Consider the following 17,752-nt stretch of genomic DNA (forward strand, 5'->3'; position numbering starts at 1 on the left):
AAAAGATTTATGGTCTTTGGACTGGAAATCTGGGGAGGAAAGTAAGTATAGTTATTTCATATAGTCATTTTTTCTTTTTTTAATTTTTAAAAAGATTTAAAGCTTGAGTGCTCTTGGCGCCTTCAAAGAATTTAACAAGCAGTGCCGCTTTCAACACTATTTTTAAGGCCTATTGGGGTGCGAACTGCGCAGGAGCAGAAAAACAGCTGTTTAAGGATGTTTATTATCAAGAAAGCAACCCGTAGTAAATATTTCACATTGAAAGTAAGCCGTCAACAATATCACAACAATTGTTACAATATAAAAAATGGAAGCAATGAAGCCTATTAAGCAGTTGGCACTGGAAACCTACAACGTAACGCTCAATCGTGAGCTGTTCATCAACGAATGGGCTCAAGAACGGTGAGAACAGCTCTTTTTTGGTTTTTTTAGTTTAAGAATTAACAATTCCTTTTCAGCTTGAGTTTTGGGGAACCCCTGTGGTATTTTCTCAGCCAACGTCTGGAGCCTAACAATATCTTTAACATCTTTATCCCGCTGAGCGGCATCTTCAGTCAGGAACTTCTCTTACATCTACTGTCGGCTCTTACCCTGGTCAGCACACTGAACTCCTTTGAAAAGTGGTAAGTACCCGGACAGTACTTTAGGAAAAACCACTAAGAAATCCTTTTTGTATCTTGAATTTTCTATATTTTTCATTCCAAAAAGGATCTATCCTGAGATACGTCCCCTTTGGTTTCTGCGCGAACAGTTTGCCAATAACAAATTGCCCGTTAAGCCGGCCGTGGCTCTGGAGAGCCATCAACTTAGCTGCGAAACGAGTGGAGGACTGCCCTGTGCCCATTCGATGACCTTCACCGTGTTCGTCCTCATCCTGGCCACCCACATCTTCGTCCGCCTCTGGGATCGCTTCATATTCTGGCGTTCGCCCTGGTACCGCTGCGTCATGTATCCACTGGTTATAGGCTTGGTGGTCTGCATGTGGCTCAGTCGTCTCTACCTGGCCACCGAGTTTCTGCACCAGTGCATCTTGGGTAGCTACTTCGGGATCAGGGCTCTCAACGCCTTCGAGGCAAACCTTAAGTACCTATTCTCCCGACAACGTGGCTATGCGGCTGCTTCGGTTTGCTTTTTGGGAGCTCTGGCAGGATCGATGTATTTTATAAAGCTGCACCTGGATATTGATCCGCATTGGTCTGTGCGTCAGGTAATTTATGAGAATATTATTTATATCAATAATAATAAATAATGTTTTTTATTATTTTTAATTTTTTTAGGCCTTCAAATGGTGCCCGGAGCCCACGTATATGCGCCACGAAGCTAGCCCCGTTTTTGCCCTGGTCAGAGATCTGGGTAATCTTATGGGTCTGGCCCTGGCATCGCCCCTATTTAATCTGTAAGTATAGTAATATCTTTTGAAGATCTTACCCTTGTTAACCCCTTTCACAGCGAAGTCAAGGAAGCCACATTTTGGCGACGTTGCCGAGTCCTGGGAACTTTGGAGTTCGTCAACTACGGATTGCGCGTAGCCACGGTAAAGCAGTATGGCCGATTTGCTTTCTTGAGCTATGAGTTCTCAAGAAATGCCTTTCACTCTCTGGCACTGGTGAAGTTCGTCCCAAATTTTTACTAGAGTAAAACCCATTTTGAAATTTTGTACAGATAAACACATAAGGCAGTTTAATAAATCAGACTATAAATTAGAATTACAATTTTTCAAAAATATTAAAATACTGATGTGATTACCAGTTTTGTTAATATTATTTTCGATTTGCTTAAAAAAGTAAAACATAAAATTATGTAAAATATGTACTTTCATTTATTCTTAAAAGGCCTAAACATTAAGTATTTTGATAATACATTTAGAAACTCCACTAGCTTTTGTAGAAGGGACTTCACGACCGAGACTTTTTCGTATCTGTAACTAGAAAATAAAATTGCTTTAATATTTTCAAACAATTGTTGAAAGATAGTTCAGTGCTTACCCTCCTGTTCTCGATTCGCCATTACAAGGTTGGTGTTCTTTTGGGATCGTCGCCTGTCCGACCTGAAGAGGCAGTCCACCCGGTCCGCCTCGAAAAAGGCGTAGACCACGCGCACATTGTTGGTGAAGCCGCCGCCATCCTTCCATGCACTCACGATCACAATGGGATCCCCGTCCTCGATGATGTCCCACTTCTTGGCGGAGGTCAGGGCAAACTGCACCCGGGCATCCACATCGGTGGCGTAGTCCGTGCTGGGTTCCGAGGTGTATAGGATGGGCAGCACTCCTCTATGCATGTAGACCCAGCGGGCGGTGCGTTCGCACCGGGTCACCGCCAGGATGGGACAACGTGGGCGGAACTTGCTCACCAAGGTGGCCGAGCGACCCGAGGTAGTCAGAACTATGATGAGGGTGGCATTCGTCCGCTTGGCCGTCTCCACGGCGGCAATGGCCAGGGAGTGGGCTGCATCCAGCTCGCCACGCACTTCGCTAACCAAGTCAGAGAATAGATCCCTGAACCACAGGACCTTCTCTGCCTCGCGGCACAGTAAATCACAGGTGGCCACCGTCTCCTTGGGATACGGACCGACGGCCACCTCGGAGGACAGCATGATGCAGTCGGCTCCATCAATAATGGCATTGGCCAGGTCAAAGCACTCGGCACGCGTGGGATGCTGGAGGGTGCGCATCGACTCCAGGATGTGAGAGGCCACTATAACCGGCTTGCCCGCCTTGTTGCACTGCCCCAGGATGCTCTTCTGGGTGATGAAGAGCTTCTCGATGGGTATTTGGGTGCCCAGATCCGCCCGCGATAGCAGCAGCCCATCCGCCGCCTTCATGATTTCCGTGAAACGACTCAGCGCGATCTTGCTGTCCATCTTGGCGATGATCTTGATGTGCTTGCCCTTCTCGCCCAGCACGGTTCGCAGCTCCCTGACATTCTTGGCACTGCGCACCGCCGAGGCGAACAGGAAGTCCACATTGGACTTCATGCTGAACTGGATGTCGAACATGTCCTTCTCGGACACGGCCGGCAAATCGATCTCGATCTCCGGCAGGATCACATTGCAATTGTTGTTCAACTGGCCGCCCTGGACGACTTCGCACAGCAGTCCATCCACTCCCACCTCCATGATGTGGAGCAGCAGCTTGCCATCGTCGATGAAGAGGCGATCCCCGGTCTTGGTCAGGTTGATGATATTGGGATAGTCCACGTAGACCGCCTCCTTGTTGCCCTTGTCGTACAGATCCCGGTTGATGGAGAGCCGCAGATTGTCGCCGGCCCGCAGAAAGACATCCCCGTCCAGCAGACCCGTTCGGATTTGGGGTCCCCGTGTGTCCGCCGCAATGGCCACTGTTCGGATCTGACCCGTCTCCTTCTGAATCCTCTCCAGCGCCTCGTTGATCAGCTCGATCGTTTTCGAGTGCATCTCGTGCGATTCGTGGGAGAAATTGAGGCGAAATATATTCACCCCGCGCATGATCATGCTGTAGATGGTGTCCACATTGCGGGAACTGAGGGATATGGTCGCGATTAGGGACACCAGGCGATGGTGGGAGGCCTGCCGCGAGAGTTCCAGCTCGCAGATGTGGTCCAGCTGGGTGGAGCCCTCCTTGAGCACTGATTTCGCGGAGTAGGACATGATTCTATTACAAAATAAAGAAACTTAAAATTTAGTACGGCTACCTTTAAAATTAAATATGCTCTGTAGTGATTTAATAATCTGACGTTTTACGAAAAGGTTTTGCAAAAAGCATCGCTATCAAGTTCTTCAGAGTTAAGTTCTTTAAGAAGGCCCATGGATATCACTAGAAATTGGTATTCAAAAGAAGAGATAACTCAAGGGTAATTTGCAGTTCCTCTAAAACTGTAAGTTGTCGACACCCCAAAAGTATACTACAAGGAATTTATGCGACACCAAAACAAATTTATAAATTAAAAAGAGAATTATCCTCATTCAGTTACATTTATTAAAAAAAATGATACAATAATTTATTTGCGTAATCTTTTTATCTTTCGATGGCGTGATAATGGACTTCTTCGGTTTAAATTGCATTAAAATACACCAAGTACCAAATAAAACGAAAAGTATCTTACGGATTTATTGCCAAATTTTGTTTTGTAATATTTTTATAGATGATTTACCATACCACTACCTAAAATTTATATTATTCGACATTTTTTCTGTTACTTTTCAAACCCCTTTAAGTCATAACTCCCAATAATTGGAAAATAGTTTCTCTTTCAAAATCCATGATTTAATTGTATTTTAATGTTTTATTATTCACTTTTTTTTATGCTTTTCTCAGCTATTAACTCAATGTACGCTACTTAAACAATGAACATAATTACATTACGTATTAAAAGATAGCACTTAGTAACGCTATTAAATTAATTGAAGCTATTTGCAAACTACCTACATACTTCGAGTGCTTAAGTACATTGACTTTAGCTTTAAACTACAACTAGTGGCAGCACTTGCACTACAGATAATTACGATTAAGTTATAACGCTAATGTAAATGCTTGGCAAATGAGTTTAAATTAATTGAAGAGAAATGTAGTTGAATGCTAACTGAAATGGAGCGAGTCTACGTCTAATTTGTCCGATATGTGATTGCAACTTGGCTGATAGATGAATTGATGGCTAAGTAGGGTCTACGTATACAGCCGACTATCTGCAGCCACAAGACTCCACCACCATGTTGGGCAGCGTCTTCACGGTGGCCGTGTTGCTGGAGTCCATCACGACCAGCTGCAGCGAGGAATACTGTTTGGCGGTGCAGCAGGGCACCAACTCCAGCGACTTGTTAGCACCGCTTGTGGAGAGAATTTTCTGTAAGAAAAGAGATAAAATATCTATTAGATTTGCGTTTAAATTAAATCATTGATAACCTAAAATAAAGTCATTATTGCTATTATCTTGATTATAATATCAATTTTTAGCTAAGAGTTTATGAACCAAGGATCTTAAATAAAATATTATCAGGTAAGACGATGTAAAATACAAAACCATCTACTTTTTAAGGATCCTAAGATAAGAACCTCAGTTTTTTAGAAGAACTATGTTCTTTGTAATCATTTAAGATGGTATAATTTGAAAAGCAAGTTGAATATGATAATGATCGTTGTTAAACAAGTTCAAAAATGATAATATATATTTTCCATATGATACCTACCATAATGGAGCTGTGGTGAGAGGCCGCTTGCGTAACACTCGCCACCGAGCTGCAGGACCCCCGGCAGAAGTAGGCATTGTAGCCCTCTGGCTTCAGGATCCAGTTACTCCAGCCGATGTCCCGGAAGGATATGTACAGGTGCTCGCGACAGCACTCCGTCATCCCGCTGGAGCAGTTGATGCTGCGCTTCTGGCGGCTCTTCCTCCGCCGGTTCTGCATGTCGATCATGATGAACGGCCGGTAGTCCTTGTCCGCCGAGATGATCTCCTCCATGTCGCTGACCTCGCAGCCGCCGCAGGTGATTTGGATCAGGTGGCTCAGCTCGTGACCGCTCATCCAGTGCTTGATGGGCCACTCAATGTCGATCTTCATCCACTCGTCTACAAAAAAAAAACATATGGTTAGATAAGGCTTTCAAAAAAATTGTGTTACCAAAGAGAGAAAAAAACGGCACCTTTGTTTTCTTTATTTACAGAATCATAATATTTTTCCCCAACTTTGCCTTATCAGTCTAGTGACCCCGGGAACTCCCAATTTAGGTGGGTTGCTCGAGAAGGCGCTCGCTTCTCGGCCAAAGTTCAGATTTTGCACCCACCCAGAAAAATATTTTGCCAAGTTATTCACCCACACGAATTTGAGATCACGAATCTGCGCAATGATCTGTCTAATTGAAAACACAAACAAGCGGTTGTCAACGTTCCAACTTATCGGCGCTCTTTATAATTGTTATAATACCCATCTAGTATAGACATGTCACTGATTTTGATTTCTCGCCCGAGGGTATTGGGGGTCACTTTTGGCCGTTCCGCTGCCGACCAAAGGTCCAAACGTGTGCGATTCTTTCTTTTTCTGGTGATGATTACGTTCTTGGGGATGGGTATATACTAACCTTGCACATTCACCGACTGGATGGCTATGGTCTTGGTGGCCGTCAGGTACTTGGAGTCCTTCTGTGGATCCACCTCCACCTCGGAAACGACAATTGTCTGCTGGGAACTGGTGCTGTTCTGAGAATCCTTGTCCTCGGTGCGGTTCTGTTTGTTTTTGAAGAGCCACAGCACGGCGGTGTTGACATCGAAGCCCTCGGCATCGGCGTCGTCGATCTTGAAGCTGAAGCACATGGACGGATTGGATTTGCCACCTCCCAGGCGATTGCACTCCTCCTCCTCTGTTGAGATTTAAAGATAAAATCTTTGTTAGCTTAAATCTTGAAATCATACTAAATAATACATTAAAAAGAATCGAACATCAATTTAAGCCGGATTTCTCAATGTCAATCTTATAGCTAAATTTGTCGGGTGACCAAATGAATTTGTCTTCCCGAACAATTTAGCATCAGGTTAACTTGCTCTGACAGATTAAAAAAAAATGTTTAACCGGACATTGGGAAACTCCTTTTAGTTTAAACTTTAGAAGACACTATTCATACGGAATTCCGGAGAGTTGCTTACCTCTATTGAGGAGTATGAACTTCTTGCTAGTCCGAGCATAATAATCGTCTAGGTCCTTGTTCTTGGTGCTGTCATCCGGGTGGGAGAATGTCATCCCATCGAAGATGGGCTTGGGCAGATCCATGGCCGAAACCTTGGGACTCTCCTTGAGACGCAGCTTCTCCAGGATCTGCTGCTTGACGAACTCGATGCGCAAATGCGTCAGCTGCTCCTCGGTGATGTGCTCCACCTGGCGGCTGCTCTCGCACTTGGGGCATCCTCCTCCGCGCGTCTTCACCGAAATGGTGATGTTCCTCTCAACCGGCTGAGCCTCCGGTAGCTCTACTGGTGTCTGCGGTTCCAGATCCATATCGAGGTCCTCCGCCTGGTTCTTCTGCTCCTCCGCCATCAGTTCATTGCGCACAAAGTCCAGGGGAGAAAGCCCATCGAACGGGTCCTCGGAGAGCAGGGATGAATCCTCGGGGGGCAGGGAGGAGTCCTCGGGAGCATCGCCGAACATGAGGGGGTGCTCCTTCTCCTCCTGCTCCATAAGGTGCTGCCACAGGCGGGGCACCTTCAGCTGCTCCGCATGGGCACCGGGATGATTGTAGCTCTGCTCCTGCTGCAGCAGGTGCTCCCTCTTCTGGATGACGTGGCGCCGGAGACGGGCGTAGTACTCCCTTTTCGTGATCGGCGCATCGTCCTCCTCGCTGGTCGGATCCGGCTCCATGTGCTTGAGCTGGCGGGATCGCTGCTGGCGGATGTGGTGCTGCTGCTGCAGCTGCTGCGAGGTGTGCTGCACCAGGGGATGCGACTGGTGCTTGGGATGCGGTCGCAGGATGTCGCCTCGGGAGCTCGGATGGGAGCGGGCGTGCAGGCGATTGTACACATTCCTGTTCTCCAGGGCCAGGCACACCAACAGCACCAAGGTTATAAAGTATTTAGCCATTTCTTCGCTTTACTTTCTCTTTAAATTGTTGTATAAGTTTAATATAAGCTTGATCGCCTTGGTTTTTTCTCTGGTTTTATTGGCTGGTGCTGATTGCTATCTATTGGGCAGCATTAACACATCAATGGTTTTGGCTTTCGAATTTACAAAACTCATAGAATTGCAGCGGTTTTCACTTGTTGTTGCCGTTTTAGAGCCTTGTTTAAGCACTTTTCAAAAACGTTTTTTGGTTTAAGTTATTTAAGGCCAACGACTTATACGCTTGGATGAGGCATGATCCACTTTTTAAGTTTTTTGTTAGTCTGGTCTGCAAGTAAAAAATGAAAGCATAACCGATTATAGAAATTAAATCAATAATGTATTGACTTTAATTAAGTACTATGATTTCAGTCGAATAAATATTTCCAAAAATTGGAAGCCAAAGCTCAAAGCCATGTATATGGACTCATAAATATTTTTATAAAGTTATTCAACGCTTCAGCTCTTTAATCGAGTTGCCCCAATTAAAATGCAATTTAATATGCCAGCGCGTCAGGTGCACTTATCACTCACAAGGCCCGGAGTCTCGCTTAATTCTGCACCGAATTGCATCATTTAATTCATTTCATTTCATTTTTTTGACATTAATTCCGGGATGATTTAGTTTTGTCGAGCAATAGATTCACATTATCACTGGGGGCCAAGGGCTAATGGCTTATCTCCGGCTAGGACTCCGATGCGAAGATTGCCCGATAAGCAGGTGCAATTAGGTGGCAATTAGGTGGACCCCACACGTACCGTCAGCACACTCCGTTCTCGATTCTATTGGAATTTTCGATGACTTGGCACTCGGTGCACTTTGAACCCGGACACGAAACGCGAGATGCTCTTCGGCTGCTCTTGGGCTGTTTAGGATCGCGTTTATGGATGCTATATGGTATAGGGGCTTCCTTTTCTCTTCCGACATGCGGCAGCGCAAACGAGTTGTGAATGAATGAAGCGGTTGGCTGATTAGTAGAACCATTTATGTGACGAGCGCCCCGTCGATTTGATTGATCGTTCCGCGAGCGGGAGCACCACCGCCCGACGAGCTACGAGGCTCTCGGTTTCGTTTTCGGATCGTATCGCATCGGTTCGCCTCGGTGGCGATCTAATCGTATTGAATTCGGGTCTTGATTTCCCAGACGATCGCATCGGCCAGACCAAACCGTAGACCATGGCTATAAGGTTACAGGGGAGCTCTCTCGGGCGCGTTGCAGACAATTGGATATGCAAGTGGGCTGCAGCATTGCATCAGCTTTTGAGAAAACGCCAAGACACCGAAATATGCATAAGAAAAATTCTTAATTGCAAATTTGTATTTTCGGCTTCCGCCCCCCGCCCCATGGCCACTATCTTGTGGCGGTTTGGGCCCGCGTTTGGCCGCAATGGGGCATTTTGATATCAAGTGAATTTACGATCGCCCCAAGTCGAGTGGCCCATTGATGCTAATTACCCCGCAGCGCTATCAAGCTTGACTTTGATGATCCGACTCGATTGTGTGTCAATCAATTAATACTGAACACGTTGCTGATAAGAGTGGTTTTCCACCCTGCAGCCTTTACCAACTACAAACTACACAAGTCCACGGAGAGCATAGGATTTCAACTAATTAAGTACGCATATTGCACGATTCTCAGGGGGCACTCGATGGAACCGAGCTCGCTTGATTAAAAATCACTCGCGTTTCAAATGTCTGGCGCCCCCCGTAATTGCCGTATTCATTTTCCCCCATTTGAATGCGAATGAAAGTGTTGCGATTGGGGAATTTATGGGCTCCCAAAGTGGGCGATTCACGGTTTGTGTGTTGTTATTTTCGTGCGGGCATTTCATCAGACAGAATTTCTTTTGTTCTGGTTCTGGGCCAAATGTGGCACAGTCGGGTAAGGTCAAGAAAAACCATAGTCTGAAGGCCGGGCGCGCAGATCACGAGTTGTATTACCGGCCATTTCGTTTCTGTTTAGGAGCCGAACACGTGCCGGATTTGCCTGTCACGAACTGCGATTTTCTGATGCCAATTAGATCATCGAAATGAATAGAAATGACTTATACTATAATCTAATTTGTAGGCCTAAGCGAACTTTTGCAACATTGTTGGGACGTTTTAGGAGGAAGTTGGGTGAAACCTGGGACTGTTGGTAGGGAAATGTACAAATATATTGAGTTTTTTGATGTAACTGTAAACATTATTAAAGGATACTTTAAGATATGTAAGATCTGTGACATTTCAAGAAACGAAGTTGGGAGGGTTATATAAGAAAACATTTATAACCAAAATGTAGGGGCTTTTATAAATGAAATAAAATGATGCAATTTTGTTAGTAAATAAAAAATAAAAGTTACTTCAGATATTCAAGATATTTCATATTCCAAAAAACAAGGTTGGTTATAACACTACAAAAAAAAAATGTATAGCTAGTATATTCAAAACTGTGTTACGCAATTTCAATATATATTTTGCAATTTTAAAATATATTTTGCATTAAGGGATACTTTAAGATATTCAAGATCTTTGATATTTCAAGAAACAAGGTTTGGAGAGCTGTATAAAAAAACACATTTATAACTTGAATATGGGGAGTATTCTATGCAATTTTAAAATAAATTTCATTTTAGAATACTACAAGATCTTTGATATTTCAGGAAAAAAGGGGAAATAGGGTCTTATACAAATACATTCTTAAATTGATTATTTTCTACTTTTTGACATTCTAAACAAGGCCTATTGATCGGTTACATAACTTCACTTCAAGGCTGAAAGACGCATTACTTTTCGAAATTTAACTGCGTCCTTGCCTTCAGCATAGGTCGCACCACTTATCAACTGATCGCTTATTTTTCCACAACCTACGTAGATTGCCACGTTCCAAAATCTGTATTTTCCACACACACAAACTGACGTCGTCTCCGGCAGGGGGCCTCTGATGGCCGATCGGATCGGATCGCCTGAGATCGGATCAGGAAGTAGGGCCTGGCACACACGCGACATGTGACACGTTTTTTGTTGCTCTATCTTTTTTTTGACGTAATTTGAGCTCTGCACTGGGCGCTACTTAACGACTGACCGACTTATCAAAGGCACAAATCAATGCGAGGCGTGCGACTCGATGTGTTGATGGGGGTTCGGCAGCCCGAGGGGGCCCCCAGAAGTTGAAGAAGGTCAATCGCTTGGGGCTACGTCATCGAGCACGCCAGTGGCGCGTGATCCGCGCCGCAGAGACGCAGAGACCAAAGACTCCGCCGTTGCCAAGTGGATGGATGCAAATCGGAGCAGCCAGAGATGGGAGTTGGGGGTCTCGAGATGCGCCGAGGCGAGGTGCAAAGTACAGCCATGGCATGCAGTATGGGATCCCATCCCGACTAACTCACTTGACGACTCTGCCTGGGGGTTTTCCATGGGCTGCCCATATCATTTTCGCATTAATTACGGGGCAACTGCAGCTGGGATGGCGATGAGGGGCTATCGTAATTGCCTGGCATTATCACTTGCATTTCTTCTTTCGCCCTGCAGTTGAATGCACTGCAACAAAAAAGGACGCTTCTTTTTTCGGTTTTTGGCCATAAATCACGCTGATCACGCCGTTCTCGGCGATCAGCGGTTGGGAGCATGCCGCGATCTGGACTTTGGCACCGCTCACGGAGATTGCCCCGATTGCCAGAAGCAGCGCAAATTAATCTGCCTTAATACTTTTTTCTTCATCATTTCTCAACGACACCGCACACACTCATCGGCGATGCTGGCATAAATCAAGTGCAGGATTAGCTGGGGATCACGGGGACACCCACTAAATTTGGTTAATCTCTTTCGACGTGGCAATAGCTCGCGAAATTCGCAACGCGCTGCCCAAGAGCTTTTGGAGGTTATGCGCCGTAGGCTCGAAAACTATCAATCAATCAGTAGAAGACCTCTGATTGATAAACCTTTTTAATTTTTAAAGTTCTAGTCATTGAATGACTTCCAAAAATGAAAGCTAGAAGCTTCCATGGCTTGGGTAGTAAGAGAAGAGTTATCCTTATCTAAAGGTTTAACAAAGTAAAGGGGTTTTAAAGGGTTATGTAGAACAAAAGTTTTATGTTTCAACTCCACTTCATTTATTTACTTTTGTTAGGCATGTGTTTCTTTATACATTTAAGAAAATTAAAATGCCTTTACAAAAAATGGCCATATAAAAATGTAAACTATACTTGTTATATAACTCACCTAACTTAATAATCCAATGGCAAAATAACTCATTAAAGCTAACACATGTTTTGCACAGCCTCAGTGAAAGGATGCTTCTCGAATGTCCTTGATGAGATTTTAGAACCGATTGTCTTTTCAATTATTTGCGCAAATCATTTTCGCAGACTAATCATTGTTTTGTATTTCACCACTTGAACTTGATCTCCCTCGGAGTGACAAGCTATTCTTTTATTATGATGAAAATGAAAATTTGTTTTCTTTTTCTGGCAAAAAAAGCACCGATTGATTTTTTGGGAGAAGTCCACAAGTTATTTGTCACCAAAATTGGTTATTCGCCCGGTTTGATTTTTTTTGATCCGATCGTTGGGAACGTCTGCGTGTGAATAATTCGACGATGGGCGGCGCAGCGACGGCAAAAGCTGCCCCGGAGCGGTACGACTAACGGTGTCTGTGGGGAGCGGTATGAGTATTGGGGTATGGCCCACTCTTCGGGCGGCAGACGGTTCCGTTTGTTTGATAATAGAACCGCGATGATTGGCACACTCCTCAGGCTCACTTTACTTCTAAATGAATAGGTGATGCGCAATTTTACTTTATTTTCGAGAGAGCCAGAGGCGCAGAGAGTGCGCCACCACAGATAGGGATAGAGCCCTGTTGATAAGGCGCGGCGTCTTAAATCCGGTTGGTTCCGATCCGAACGCCTCCTGCATCGAGCACCCACGCCGCAGCTTGGGGCTCTCGGCCGGCGCGTCGAGCGTGTTCGATGCCCCAAGTTCGAGGAGGTTGCGGATCGCATCGCAGCGGATCGGATCCATTCGTCACCCAAAAACGTGAGCTAACGCCGATGACGGCGGGGTTTTTTCGCTCGTTCCAACCGGTCCAAAGTTCAGCAGTCAGCCAGCTTTTTTGATAGCAGACATTGCCTAATGGCCACTGGTGCCGATACCATCGCTTTCTTTTGATAGCCCAAAGTCTATTTATACTCGTCCGGGGCAGGAGTACTACAGATTCTTAAAAAGTTTGATACCTGCACAAAATGATACTTTTTTGAACACTTCTACCCATGTCATGGTATGACATTGTGATGATATTGGAATCTATATTAACTAGGGATATAAATGATCTTAATTATTCAATGATGTGTTCCAGTAAAACAAGTAAATAAAATAGTTTTACTTTTTAAAATCTTATACCTTCTACAATCCAATCGATATCGATAAAATCGATATGTTCAATAAAATATCAGTTTATTGATATACCAAGCAATATAAAGGTCATTTTGCTAAAAATAAAAATGGTTACAATTTTATCTAAGACCTTGACCACGATGGTTATTATTATTATTACATAAAAAATTAAGTATACATATAAAATATATGCTTTCTACAAGTATCAAAGAACTCCCTTCCATGATCACATAATCGAGTTCAAAGTTCTGGCTTTTGTTTTTTCTATTAGGCCTCTAATCCTTTCCTTATTGACCAACTCACGGTGAGTTCTTTCGATTTTTTTCAAGTATCTTGTTTTGACTTGGTTGTTAATACAATTGATTAGCACGTGTGATATCATAATTTTGTAGGTTTTCACGTGCGACGAGCATGGGCCTTTTAAGATAACCATGGAGGCTTATAATATGTAAATTGTTTATATAATTTATAACTTGACTTTGATTCCGTATCGCCGTGTTTCACTTTCAGACCTCATGCCAATCGACTGATTAAATCCGTCTCGAGTTTTGTTGTTACCTTGAGGCATCCAATAAAGCGTTCACCTCAATAGAATGCGCTGGAAGTGTACGTTATACCTTTCGTAATTTATAAAGTCAGGATCGAGGCACGATCTGTTCCCAACCTACGTCTAACATTTAGCTGTGGCGCGCGTGCTAAAATACACGTCACAAAGTACGGCTTATCGTGGTCAGGCCTCTGGAATACATTTTTTAGATGAAACAGTGTTTTAATGACATAATAAAATAAACACTGAACCGATTATTTTACTTCCCATCTTGTATACCCTTGATAGGGGTAGGGTATTCCCCTTTAGTTATAAAGAATAGGAAACTAATTTGAAAAAAATCTGGAAAACTAGTTGTTAAAAGTTAAATATTACACTTAATAGTTCGTTTTTTATATGCTGAATAATTAAATTCGCAAGCTATGATTATAGATGGCCTCAGTGTCTAGACTTCGCCCTTGCATTTGATCAGGAAAATAAATGCACGGGATTTAAAGTTCACTCACTTTAAAGTTCAGTATTAAAATCATAAAACATTTTTGGAAAATAAATGCTACAATTTTATCCAGAAATATGGATTTTACTAGGTGGTTTGAAAAATAGTTAGTTCGAAAAACGATAAGACTGTAGTTTAACTATTCCTGGGTTTATAGGTTAACAAGCCGGCCAGCAGAACAAAGTCTTCTGATTACAGAGGATTTCTTGTTGACAACCGGAAAGTAGCCAGACATAAACACAAATATACACTGTATTAATATATATATTTTGATAACCATTGATAACACCCACGACTTTCGATTTAATTATAAAAAGTAATTCAAAAAAATCATTAGAGCGCAGATTAGTAAAATATATACGGCAGGGCAAACATTTAGTCAAGGCAATCTAGATTTGTATATTTAATCGGCCAAATTAAAAAAAAAATACGCAGTTGCTACAAAAAATTTGTGGTTGGTAAACAAAAAAATAATTAAAGTTGGTAGAAAAAATTAATTGACATTATTAAGTTTTATTTTTCATTGGGATCAGGTGAACTTAATTTTGTTGGTTTTTTTGTTTTGGTCACTTGACCTATTAAATGGGTAACATAAACAAGTACTTATTCTTGTGTTCATATGTTTTCAATTTGTTTTTATTATTTTTTTTTTAATCACACTTGGAAAGGCCTAAATTGAGACCGATAAGCCGCCTTGAAACACTGGCCACTAACCACTTAGCAAACAAATTAACATGTGCTCAGGTTCGAGGGTCTCGACAGGTGGTGCTTCCATTGTGGTCTGTTCATGTGGGCTCAGCGTGAATCCTCAAGGAGATAATCGGAGCCGAGCCAAAAATAATTCAACAGCTCCGGCTAAAAGAAGTGAAATTAATTAAAAATCCAGCTGAATGAGGGGGCCACTTAATCAGTTTCAGTTTCAGTTTCAGTTCGCTGGGGAAACTTTCCGTTCGCTCTGTAAGTGCGAACAAATTGATATTGAGCGTAGTAATTGCCAAGCCATGAACGGCATTGCGCCGCGATGATGGGAAGAATTGACCACTTGGACTTTGGACGCATCTGCATCCAGAGTGGCAGCAGCAGACAGACAGGCTAGACGAGATCGGGCGGACTCGACATGGCACCACGCAAGTGGTTGTATTTATATTTATATCTTTTTCGGGACCAAAGTCCACTTACGAGTCATGCGCCAGGCGTGTGTGTGAACCAAATTCGACATTTTATCGAATCGTCTCACTCAATTCACTCAATCATCTGGGCTGCAGTAAAGAGCAATTAACTCGAGTTGCCAAGGCGTCCACGCATCCACCTCGTGTCAGCCGGAATTTCGAGGCGCCGAGCGACCGGGATGATGCGTAGACCTACTATAGACCCCACGAATGCCAGCCCATGACGTTTTTCACACACAATAGCAGGCTACAAATAGCGGATGACTTGCCTTTGTGCCCAACACTTTTTTGCCCATTTTAAAAATAAAAGATGGCTTCACTATCGCCGAGTAGTGTGCGGGGGAGGGGTCTAAAATTAGCATCCATGAGTAGCGTTTTATTTTTCGAATTGATGTGCTCAGTTTTAATGGTCCCGAAAAGATACTCTAGCCATGCCGCACCACATGGCTTGGATTGGGCGGAAAGGTGTTAATGAAAAGTCAAAACGAGTTAATCATTTGACTTTGTCATCTGGCTGTCAACTCTGTGTAAAAAGATACACTCAGAATATTTACTGGGTTATTTATGAGGAGACCATCTCTCAAGCAACAATATCCTTTTATACTGTAAGAGATATAAAGCTCATTACTGAAAAGTCTCACTTTCTTGTAATTTAAATATATAATATTTTAATAGGAGGCATTCAAACTTGTGGTATTAATACTGTTAAAATAACCACTTTAACATATATAGTATTGATGATAGCTATTTAATAACTTGATTGTTCTTCATGCCGAGCAATTCAAAGATAAGCTTATTAAACGTAGACCAATAGACCTTTGTCTTCCACGTTGGAATCCTAATATATTTTCTAAGTGTGAAATATAAACGCAATCGAAATGATTCACTTTAGTATACAGGCGCTGAAGACAAAGTCTGAACATGGTGGAATAATCAATTTTGGAAAGCAGATTAAATAGGTTAAAAGCTTTCTTCTGATTAGTGCAACTCTTGATTAGAATGCAAAGTATGAAAACTAATAGCCCAAATTAGGGGCACGTGTAGCCTTGCCATAACCTCGACCACCAAAAACATTGATACCACACGAAACCGGAGAATAAAAACATAGGAAAAAACCACAAATCAGTTGATTGGGGGAATCTAATCGGGCGATGCAGGCAGGAAGAACGTAGAAGTAGGGCTTATAGACGGAGAGAACCATTACCTCACCAAATCGCTTGCCCCAAAGCGAAGAGCATAAGTCATCCGAATTGCTCCAATTGAAATCCCCAATAGCCCCAATAATGCAATTGCCCCACGGCCAAGCCGGATCGAGCGCGTGCCGCCCTCCTTATCGCCGCCGGGAGCAAGTTCAAGTGCCCATTGACCACCACCACCACTGGCTATGTGGAGTAGTCGGTAATCACTGGCCACCGACCACCGGCCACTGGTGATAGCTGGTGGCCAGCGATGAGTGATAGGTGACAAGTGCGTGAGCGAGTGCGTGTTTACATTCCGCTCTGCGGCCCAATCATCAATCAGGGCGATCGATCGCGATCGCTGGCTTCGATTTGAGCCCGGGGAGCGGCCGTTTAATTAACTTCTTCGCGGCGATTACTGATTGCCGTTCCCAAGGGTTCCCAAGATAAACGATATGGGGAATCACGAACCGGGGGCATGGCCCAACGCGCGATTCGGCCGTGAAGGTGAGCACTATCCAATATCGTGATTTATGTACCCTGTCGTAAAGGATTGCCAATGATTGCCAATCACGGAAGATTAAGTCTATAGCGCATTGGTGGGTGGGAAAACAATAGAAGTTTAATTTCAGCCAGTTCAGTTTAAAGAAAATATAGGAACTAAAATTATTGAAGGTGGTATAATAACGTATAACAATTTAAGTTTATTAACATAAAGTTTTCGATGATTAACTAATTAACTTTTTCTTATGTAACCATTTAAAAGCCCTTTGATTGATTTATAATCCATAAAAATGCAATGTCTTATTAAAATTAAAGTATGTTGTAATACTTAAATTATAGAAAACTAAGGTCTATAAAGATTTTACATGCAAAAGTTACCTAATTCCGTAGGTAAGAACGTATTGTAAAATCTAAAAGGTTCACATTTAAAAATTCAAAGAAATGTATTTTAAATTTATTTATTTAAAAAAATATTGACAGTGAGCTAATATTTTAATAAGCCAGGCCAGCCCAAAAGTAGGCCACATAAAAATTTATTGAGATGCATCCTTACACTTGAGATAAAATCTTTTGATAAATGTGTTTTAAAAATAATTGTATTCTTCCACTAAAATTTCTATAAGTTCCTTAGCTTTGTATTATCGTAATATAAACAAAATATAATATACTGCCGCCATCTGTACGTCAAATCTTTGTTCTAAGGGAAAGCTTTTTGGTTTTTAAACGTCTCTTAAAAAGCCCGGAAAAATATGTTTGAAATTGAAACTTAATCCACCCCCACACTTTCTAGGAATGTCCTTGCTGGCCACTTTGTGTCATTCAGACATTTCCGTGCCAGTACGCATGCACCGAAAAACATCCTGCGAACAGGTTTTGCGCGAGCTTTTAACTTTACATGTGGTCTCAAGTCAGATGTTTACCTTCTCCA

General features: G+C 42.9%; 3 protein-coding genes across 4 annotated transcripts; 1 reads left to right on the forward strand and 2 right to left on the reverse strand.

The window, feature by feature from the left end:
* The first annotated feature begins 245 nt into the window (after positions 1 to 245).
* LOC108027952 (glucose-6-phosphatase 2) lies at positions 246 to 1,706 on the forward strand. Its single transcript, XM_017099580.3, has 5 exons — positions 246 to 402; positions 459 to 623; positions 709 to 1,207; positions 1,278 to 1,396; positions 1,450 to 1,706. Exons 1-5 carry the CDS (start codon positions 308 to 310, stop codon positions 1,631 to 1,633), a joined length of 1,062 nt encoding a protein of 353 aa, XP_016955069.1. The 5' UTR covers positions 246 to 307; the 3' UTR covers positions 1,634 to 1,706.
* Positions 1,707 to 1,796: 90 nt separating this feature from the next.
* LOC108027950 (pyruvate kinase) lies at positions 1,797 to 3,713 on the reverse strand. Its single transcript, XM_017099579.3, has 2 exons — positions 1,986 to 3,713; positions 1,797 to 1,924 (listed from the first exon to the last, which is right to left on the reverse strand). The coding sequence occupies exons 1-2, from the start codon at positions 3,625 to 3,627 to the stop codon at positions 1,896 to 1,898; spliced, it is 1,671 nt and encodes a 556-aa protein (XP_016955068.1). The 5' UTR covers positions 3,628 to 3,713; the 3' UTR covers positions 1,797 to 1,895.
* Positions 3,714 to 4,242: 529 nt separating this feature from the next.
* On the reverse strand, positions 4,243 to 12,347 carry LOC108027872 (inhibin beta A chain). 2 transcript variants are annotated; one of them, XM_017099486.3, is made up of 5 exons: positions 11,762 to 12,347; positions 6,615 to 7,849; positions 6,053 to 6,331; positions 5,164 to 5,543; positions 4,243 to 4,820 (listed from the first exon to the last, which is right to left on the reverse strand). In XM_017099486.3, the coding sequence occupies exons 2-5, from the start codon at positions 7,540 to 7,542 to the stop codon at positions 4,659 to 4,661; spliced, it is 1,749 nt and encodes a 582-aa protein (XP_016954975.1). In that variant the 5' UTR covers positions 7,543 to 7,849; positions 11,762 to 12,347; the 3' UTR covers positions 4,243 to 4,658. The 2 variants fall into 2 exon arrangements, with proteins under 2 accessions (XP_016954975.1, XP_016954976.1); XM_017099487.3 differs by lacking the exon at positions 11,762 to 12,347 and adding an exon at positions 8,320 to 8,529.
* Positions 12,348 to 17,752: the final 5,405 nt, after the last annotated feature.

The sequence above is a fragment of the Drosophila biarmipes genome, chromosome 2L (genome assembly GCF_025231255.1).
Source record: "Drosophila biarmipes strain raj3 chromosome 2L, RU_DBia_V1.1, whole genome shotgun sequence".
Classification (NCBI taxonomy): domain Eukaryota; kingdom Metazoa; phylum Arthropoda; class Insecta; order Diptera; family Drosophilidae; genus Drosophila; species Drosophila biarmipes.

Bases quoted from the DNA above. Each gene is read 5' to 3' on its own strand.
- LOC108027952 (XM_017099580.3), top strand. From the start codon at position 308: ATGGAAGCAATGAAGCCTATTAAGCAGTTGGCACTGGAAACCTACAAC. The intron at 403-458 runs GTGAGAACAGCT...ATTCCTTTTCAG, and splicing joins AACGAATGGGCTCAAGAACG to CTTGAGTTTTGGGGAACCCC. The intron at 624-708 runs GTAAGTACCCGG...CATTCCAAAAAG, and splicing joins CTGAACTCCTTTGAAAAGTG to GATCTATCCTGAGATACGTC.
- LOC108027950 (XM_017099579.3), bottom strand. From the start codon at position 3,627: ATGTCCTACTCCGCGAAATCAGTGCTCAAGGAGGGCTCCACCCAGCTG. The intron at 1,925-1,985 runs GTAAGCACTGAA...TTTATTTTCTAG, and splicing joins GGCGAATCGAGAACAGGAGG to TTACAGATACGAAAAAGTCT.
- LOC108027872 (XM_017099486.3), bottom strand. From the start codon at position 7,542: ATGGCTAAATACTTTATAACCTTGGTGCTGTTGGTGTGCCTGGCCCTG. The intron at 6,332-6,614 runs GTAAGCAACTCT...AAATCTCAACAG, and splicing joins GTTCATACTCCTCAATAGAG to AGGAGGAGGAGTGCAATCGC. The intron at 4,821-5,163 runs GTAGGTATCATA...CTTTTCTTACAG, and splicing joins CTCACCACAGCTCCATTATG to AAAATTCTCTCCACAAGCGG.